This window comes from Lactuca saligna, chromosome 3 (assembly GCF_052625555.1).
Source record: "Lactuca saligna cultivar CGN05327 chromosome 3, ASM5262555v1, whole genome shotgun sequence".
Classification (NCBI taxonomy): domain Eukaryota; kingdom Viridiplantae; phylum Streptophyta; class Magnoliopsida; order Asterales; family Asteraceae; genus Lactuca; species Lactuca saligna.
The window spans coordinates 143,581,542-143,590,199 of NC_136419.1; the positions used below are offsets into that span (position 1 = coordinate 143,581,542).

Below are 8,658 nucleotides of genomic sequence, written 5' to 3' on the forward strand. Positions count from 1 at the left end.
ATCGCATCCACCGATATTTTGCACTCTATGATTTGTTTTGCACTGTGATGACTTTTGATACATTTTCCCTACACTTTAATTGGGTTTTGGAATGGATGAATGCATGTTTTGGTTGACTTAAAGAAAATTTACACTTCGTATTTTTGGGACGTTACATATTCTAGCGGAAGTACTTAAAATATATTTATTTAAATCTAGTTCTTTGCTTTTGTTTGCTTAATTTGAGTATTTAAAACAAGTTTAATAATTTACACACCCTCCCCCCTCTATTTATGTATGTAGTTTAACTATTAGCTTAATTATTTGAATCAAAATCATACTCATTCCCCGAGAGTTCGACAGCATTTCTTACCTTAGACTACATTACTTCACGACTAGGCACACTGGTTATTTGGGTTTATGTACTGGTTATATTCATAAGACTTTATAAATATAAAACTAACGGTATAAAAATATACACATCAATGACTATAGTGTGGCAAGTGAGAGAATAAGAGACATATATAGTCAAGAGGATGAGTGATGGTCATCGGGTGTTAAGCATGACGAGGTGGTGGTCGTGGGGCAGCCTAAAACCTGCAAGAGATGGTAGTAGATGATGGTGATGAGAATGAAATCGAACAGATCAATGACAGAGGTGTAGAATGGAGGTGTGCAAATCGATGACGGTGGTCGGTGGTAATAGAGTGTAGATCGGCGACGACAGGTGTTCGACTATAGTGCACAAAAAACAGTCGAACTAACACCTTGTTCCTGAGTTCTACTTAAGGAGGGAAATGGGAGGATACGGAGGGAAAGTGAGGGGTGTCGAAGGAAAATCGTATTCCCGAGTTTGATTAATGGAAGGAAAGTGAAGGGATGGGAAGGATTTTGGAGTCATATTTTCCTTCCAAATTGGGCGGATTTGGGAAGAAAGTGAGGGGAATGAAAATTTTAAGTTTTATTTTCTTTTTCCTCCTAACTTGGGAACACAAAAATTTAAAATTTTCCTCTCATTTATTTTCATTTCTTTTGAATTCGGGAACACGGTATAATAAATATTTTCCTTCCTCTCCCTTTCTTTCAGTCAAAATTTTCATTCCCTTTCCTTTAAAGAATTTACAAAAAAAAAAAAAAAAAAAAAAAAAAAAAAAAAAACTGCGAACAAGGTGTAATTGGTTGGGAGAGTTGTATTTAAGTGATTTAGGGTTTAAAACGATATATATATATATATATATATATATATATATATATATATATATATATATATATATATATATATATATATATATATATATATATATATATATATATATATATATATATATATATATATATATATATATATATATATATATATATATATATATATATATATATATATATATATATAGAGAACTTTTCATTTTCCAATTTAACAAGTTATCTACATTTCATATAAATAAACCAGAAACCATTTCAAAAAATTAGATATTGTTTTAAGAAGTAAATATTATACCAATTAAGCTTAAAGAGGACAGCACAATGGTTTGATTGGTATCGGTGGAAATTTGTTTAAATAATAGAGAGATTTTCATTGACAAAAAAGAAAATACCGCAAAAAAGAAAATCAAAATATTATGGCTATTATCAAAACAACATACCGTGACTAACTCACTATCAAGCTAGATCGTTGAAGTCTTTGATTTCTTTTGATTTCTTAAAAGGTCTTCTAGAGTTTAGACCACTCTCAAGCTCAATATCTTAATGGATCTGACCATTTCCTTTTTTTCTTTACATCTTTTTCTAAGTTTAAGATCTGCTAATAGTAACATTCACAACCAATGAGACCTGTTTCACTAATTTTGTTTACAAAACAGTACTCATCTGTCGAAGCTATTTGTCATGATTTCAAAACTAATAAAAAATTTGATAAGTGACAGAAAGTAGTCTGTCTTGACCTTTTTTTTTTTTGTGAATGTAAAACAAGCAACCCACCTTTCTGAATTCTGACGAATCTCACATCCATCCAAAAATCATTCACATGTTTTTGTTTTCTCCTTTCAACACTTAAAAACTCTCTCCATGTCTTCTTCATCTCCATAACAACCACAAGTCCACCACCATTTTTTCCGATGGATTCACACACTTTCTTTTTCTTTTTCTTTTTGGTTGTAGTTTTTTCATTAATTGAAGTCGCAATCTCAAACTCCAAAGTTCCTGTTCCCAATATCACTGTCGTTGGTGTTGTCTACTGTGACGCATGTTCTAACAATTCCTTCTCCACTCACAGTTACTTCTTGCCAGGTTTTTTAAAATTTTAATCCCCTTTTGTGAATTTTCTTGTGTTTTAATATTAATATATTGCTAAATCCACGAAATATTCAACGTATTTGCACTTATTTGTTTTTTTATGAAAAGATAGATTGCAATTATTGCGCTTATTTGTATTTGGATTACGTTGCTCTAATTACTACAATGTTGCAATAGGAAGGGATAAAATAGGTTGCTATAGTAAACAAATGAATGATAATAGTTTGCTATATTTTGCTTTTAAGCCTTGAATCATGTACATATAACATGATAGAATCAACACACACAAACACCGTTTAGAAAAAAAAATTGTTCTATGAAATGGCAATGTATTTCCATCTTTTTTCTTATTGAAACATGGTACTTTAGTAAAATTACACAGTTGTAGCATGGTAATTTTGGCTTTTTCATAGCAATACATCGTGCTTTTGAAAAATCTACTCAATTAAAGGAGTGAAAATAAAATTTGCTAAAATAGTATTGTAGATTTTTTAAATTAAAATAAGATAATAGAAAAAAATGAAATTAAGATGCTATAATAAACAAAGAAATGTATTGTTACTTCTTGCATTTAACCCATCAAAAAACTCTACCTAATTATGGGACAATTACTAATCTAGCCAAATAAAGAAGTGATTACCAATTTTTAGCTAAAATTTAGGATTTGTCCCAAACTAGCCCACGAAACCGTAGGTGGTTAAAATGGTCTACTGTTTCGCCCATTTACCTACTGTTTTGATTTCAGTATATAAAGATTTTTTTTTTCATTATTCACTATGAAACCGTAGACGAAAAAATAGAGTACTGTTTCCTCTGAAAAGTCTACTGTTCTCCAAATAGTAGATTAAAAATGATCTATTGATTCGTCCAAAACCTACGGTTTAGTTTTTTTTTTATTATGAAAAAAAAAACACTAACTTTTACCTTAAAAGAGATTTTTCTTTTAGTATATAGTAGGTACAATATAGTAGTCAAAAAGTTAGTGTTTTTTTTTCATTTAAAAAAAACAACTCAAAACCGTAGTTTTTTAGACGAAACAGTAGATTATTTTTAATCTACTATTTGGGAAACAGTAGACTTCTCAAAGGAAACAGTAGATCATTTTTTCGTTTACGGTTTCGTAGTGAAAAATGAAAATATATATATATATATATATATATATATATATATATATATATATATATATATATATATATATATATATATATATATAAATCAAAACAGTAGGTAAATAGACGAAACAGTAGACCAATTTAACCACCTACGATTTTTTTGGTTAGTTCGGAAGAAATCCTAATTTTTAGCTAAATCATTAATGAATTATTAGATTAATAATTTTCCCCCTAATTATATATACCTTTTAGTTGTTGGGAAATGGCTTAATTACAGGTTTGAGCCCTTTAGTTTTGATTTAGGAAAATACATTTTAGTCCCTATAGTTTTTGACTCTAAAACAAAATGGATTAGTTACAGTTTTTAATTTAAAAAATTACACTTTTTGTCCCTGTAACTTTTAGTTTTTAAATAAGGAAATGGATTAATTACATTTATCGTCCCTTTACTTTTAACTTAGGAAATCACACTTTCGGTCCTTTTTCTCATTTTAGTTAGTATCATATATTATAAATTTTCATTTGATTTCAATAAATAGGTCATCATCTTTCAGCCTTCGTTTTTTAACTTATTTTGCGCGTCTAAATCTCAAATATACAAACTACACAAGTAATTTTACATACCAACATTTTCTATTCATTTATTCAATCAAAAATATAACATTAATAGACAAATCACCACTAATTATAAGAGATAAGAAATTAAATATCCTCCTATTTATTCTTCCTACCCATCCCATACCACTTTTAGATGATAACAAATGTAATAAAAATTTATCAATTTTATTAAATGTTACAAGTGTCACAATTATAATTATAGCACTAAAAATTGCTTTGTATTTGCATTTTAACCCATCAAAAACACCACAGGGGCCGAAGTAAGAATAGATTGCAAGTTCAAAGCAGCTTCTCCAAGAACCACAGAACAAATATCATTCTCAGTTAACAGAACTACAAACAAACACGGAATATACAAATTGCAAATTCCTTCTGTTGATGGAATCAATTGTGCTAAAGAAGAATCACAAGTTCTTAACACATGCAGAGCTTCATTAATCAGAAGCACATCTCCTGCATGCAATGTTCCTGCCTTTATCACCACTTCCAATCAATTCTCTGTTAAGTCCAAACAAGCAAATCTTTGCATTTATAGCCTCTATGCCTTGAGTTTTAGACCTTCCAAGAAAGATCTTGCAATTTGTGGTTAGGACTTTTGACTTTGGTTTATTTTTGTATTATACCGTTGTGTTTTTTCTTGTTGGGATATTGGAATTTGTAAAATTGTATCGGATATAGCATTGTGATTTGTATTTGGATGATAATTATATAATTAGGTTGATTTTTTGTTGTAATAGAAAGAAATAAATTGTATGATATTTTATAATAAACCATGCTTTTTCTTGCATTTAACAGTTTAAAAAAGCAATGATTCTACTTCCATTTTATTTTTCGATTACAAGTTACAACATTGTGTTTTCAATTTTTACTCTTATCAAGGCGTCATGATTTGAAAAATCCTTTTCACATCCAACATAAATTTGGATTTTTTTATTTTTATTTTTTGAAATTAGCTTCAAGCATTCTAGATTCTTATTGTTTGGATCTTTGATTTTGTTGATGTTTAACACAAAATGACTTTGGACATACATGAAGTCATTGAATTTGAGTCTAAAAAAATATACAATATAAAAACAATGAATTATATATATAAAGCACACATACACATACACAACATAAGTAAATTTAACATGTAACAAATGAGGTATAACACTTTACACTCCTTATGAAATATTACAAAATGGCACATGTACATGTGTTTATCTTTGGAGCCTCATCAACCTTCTTTTCTGTTTGGGTGATAGAAAAAAAAAAAAAAGAGCACAACTTTCATAAGATACAAAAGAAAATTTTACCCAATTACAACATTGTACTTCAATTACTTTTTTCTTATTAGCACATCATTGTTTGAAAAATCAACCCAATTATAGCATTGAAAGTTGCTTTCATTTGTATGATAAAGATAATGAAACCACATTATCATCATTTTCTGAAAACTATACAAAATATAAAAAGAAAGTATAACAGATTAAATAGTGAGAAAGAAGACATGGAAATTTACCTGTTTTTGTGTTGGTTAAAGAAACTTGTACAAGAGCATGCATTGTAATTGGTAGATCTCCAAATGGTGTTCTACACTGGCCAACAGTCTTATTGTTTTCCAAAATTTTACCAGAATTTATCAATTTGATGTCATTTGCTGATTTGGGTCCACCTTTTTTATCTGAGAGAACATAACATATCTTTGTACTTTGTAAACAAGTGATAAATGTAAATGATATCCTATTTGATTTAAATAAAACTTCACATATATGGATAGATTTAACCAAGTCATATGACTTGATTAGGAGTTTTAGAAAAAGAAGAAGGCTTACAACACACAAAGAGAGTGATTTGCAGATTGATGAAGATAGCTATTAACATATTATTAAACATCGATTCTTTCTTTGTTCACTTGTTTTAGTGTGTAGAAATTTATGATTGAAGATACAGAAGAACAATTAATCAAATAGTGGTATATGATGACAGGATAAAATCAATTGTATCAATACTTTCACCCAAAAAGAAGGCTCCAAAGTTGTTTGTATCTTCAATATAAGTAACAGAAGAATACGTAATCAAATAGTTGGATATGATGGAATCATGGAAATAGAACTGCACTAACCTTTGGGCCATTCAGCGACAATTCTCTCTTTCAGAAGCGAAATCGTGGAAGCTGAAGAATACCGAAATGGACCAATGTCAGATCCATCAAACAATCGAAACTTTACTTCTAAAAGATCTTCCTCTGGCATTTGCTTTGCAATAAGCTATAAATATAACTTCAGCTTATGCAAAACCCTGCGATCACACAACCTACACAAAATCAAACGAAGATAAAACATAAGAGTAATCAAAGCGAACCAAAAAGCTATATAATTGACGGAAATTGAGTGTGAAATCAGGTATTTTCATTGCACCTTCTACTTCAACGCGTCTATATTGAATTGTGGATGGTATAGAAACAGCTGGATGCAGACGGCAGACTACGAAACACTCGTAAATGAAGTTATGAAATGAAATTGAGGAAGGATCAAGAAGAAGATGAGGAACCCTAGGCCCGATTTTCACGCGCACTGTTGATGATTGATGAGTGCTGATGAATTTTAAAACCTTACTTTTCCATTTTTTTGGTAACTTTAGCTGTGGTTTTATATCTATAAATTTGAAATGCGTAGATTCCAATACAAACAGGGAACATAGTCGGTGGATTAGTAGATGATATGTATGAAATTGGTTGGATTGTCTTGTGATTTTTTAGTTCAAGTTGGATGATTGTAATTCTTTTTAATTTTAAAAATAATTGTATATTTCTATAAAAGGTAATTTATTTTCATATTTTATAGAATGATTTAGATTTCGTTTGATTTGATGTAATGGATAAATTACTCGTATGATAATTAATTCACACGGTTTTTTATTTTATGATTAAAAAGAATTACTAAAAATGACAATGGATGATGTTATCCTCTTATAGCAATGAGTTTTTACAAAACTAATGTGTGATTGTTTTGTGAAATTTAGACATGAAGATGTGGAATTAGAGAAATGTGGTTGAAAGGTTTGAAACAATATTATTCTTTTTTTTTAGGATTTTATAATTAGGTTGGAATCTATTTTTTTTTTTTTTTTTAATATAAAGTTTTGTTTGATTTTATAATGTATCAAAAGATTTAGAATATAAAAAGAATGACTCAGTATGATAATTATGTTTCAAAATCGTTTAAAAAATATTATTCAAGTTTGTTATATTCAGAAAAATATCATCCAAATAAAGTTTTTTCATAACAAACACCAATAAACTATATACTTTATATAAATGTCACCTTATGGTAACCGACATTACCGGTAAAAATTAATTAAGAGAAAATGACTCGGGAGCACAACTATGTTTTAAAATATTCAAAAACATCATCTAAGTTTGGTATGTTCAAAAACGATCATCCTAGTATGATCTTTGTATAAAAAAACACCAACAAACTATACGGTTTGTTCAAATATTACCCACTGGTAGTCAGCTCTTGCAGGTAAAGGATGGTTTGTCTAATTTATTGTGACATGACATAATAATTTGTGCATGACATTAATTGATATATTCCTCATTTATAAACCGATTTAATGCTTCTTCATGAATAAACAACTATAATTTGTGAAAACAAGGGGATAAATACCCATAAGTAGCTTAAGATCTAGAATTTGTTAAAACTATAAAATGCATACATCAAGTAGCTAGGCAAGATGCAAATAAGTAGATTTCATCACACTACAAATTGGCATAAATATTCATCAAGACATTTTTGCAATCACATTACAAACTGAAATAAATATTCACCAAGCAAATATATAGGAGGAGGATATGATAAAGCTTAATATATCATTCAGTTGGGACAAACCCCAAATTTTTTTTACCATGATTAGTCTTAACGGTTGATGCCCAAATTCGAGAAGGATGCCCATAGCCACAAGGGTTTGCATAATCAAATATCTTTTTCCCTTTTTTTTTGCATAAAGTTGAATGAAGTAGAACTTTAAAGAAGAAAAACCTTAAAAATAGAAAGCATTCACAATTCACCAATAGGAAATATGATTTTATGTTCATCCAACGGCTTGGTGAAGATATGAGCGAGTTGGTTTGTAGTTGGAACATACATCAATTTAAATTTTCCCTTTTTGCAAATTGTCCCATATGAAGTGATGACGAATCTCAACGTGCTTGGTTTTTTAGTATTGAATTGGATTCTTTTTTAATGTGATGAGAATGGTGTGGGTATTGTCACATCATATGGAAGTCTTGGAAAACTTGAAGCTATAATCCAGAAATTGATTTTGAATCTAGAGGATTTGAGCACAACATCCTCTAGTGGAAATGTATTATGCTTCAGCGGTTGAACATCCCGATGATGATTGTTTCTTACTAGACCAGCTGATAAGTCTATTGCCCAGAAGTTAACATTCTCTTGATGTGCTCCTCCCGTTGAGAGTAAACCCTGTATAATCAGAGTCAGTGTAACCGAGTAAATTGAAATCAGAATCATGTGGATACTATAGCCCAAGATTTGGAGTATGCTTTAGATATTGAAAAAATCGTTTAACAATGAGAATATGTGATTCTTTTGGATTAGCTTGAAAGCAAGCACACATGCTGGTAACGAACAAGATATCAAATGGACTTGTTGTT

At 29.5% G+C, this 8,658-nt stretch overlaps 2 protein-coding genes across 3 annotated transcripts; one reads left to right on the plus strand and one right to left on the minus strand.

Moving 5' to 3' along the window:
• The first annotated feature begins 1,963 nt into the window (after positions 1–1,963).
• LOC145037329 (major pollen allergen Ole e 1-like) lies at positions 1,964–4,788 on the plus strand. Its single transcript, XM_078985971.1, has 2 exons — positions 1,964–2,265; positions 4,254–4,788. The coding sequence occupies exons 1-2, from the start codon at positions 2,094–2,096 to the stop codon at positions 4,589–4,591; spliced, it is 510 nt and encodes a 169-aa protein (XP_078842097.1). The 5' UTR covers positions 1,964–2,093; the 3' UTR covers positions 4,592–4,788.
• A 274-nt stretch (positions 4,789–5,062) lies between these two features.
• Positions 5,063–6,650, minus strand: LOC145037330 (membrane-anchored ubiquitin-fold protein 3-like). Of its 2 annotated transcripts, none has more exons than XM_078985973.1 (4): positions 6,401–6,650; positions 6,106–6,281; positions 5,503–5,664; positions 5,063–5,230 (listed from the first exon to the last, which is right to left on the minus strand). In XM_078985973.1, the coding sequence occupies exons 2-4, from the start codon at positions 6,233–6,235 to the stop codon at positions 5,175–5,177; spliced, it is 348 nt and encodes a 115-aa protein (XP_078842099.1). In that variant the 5' UTR covers positions 6,236–6,281; positions 6,401–6,650; the 3' UTR covers positions 5,063–5,174. The 2 variants fall into 2 exon arrangements, with proteins under 2 accessions (XP_078842099.1, XP_078842098.1); XM_078985972.1 differs by having other exon boundaries at positions 6,106–6,296; positions 6,401–6,647.
• Positions 6,651–8,658: the final 2,008 nt, after the last annotated feature.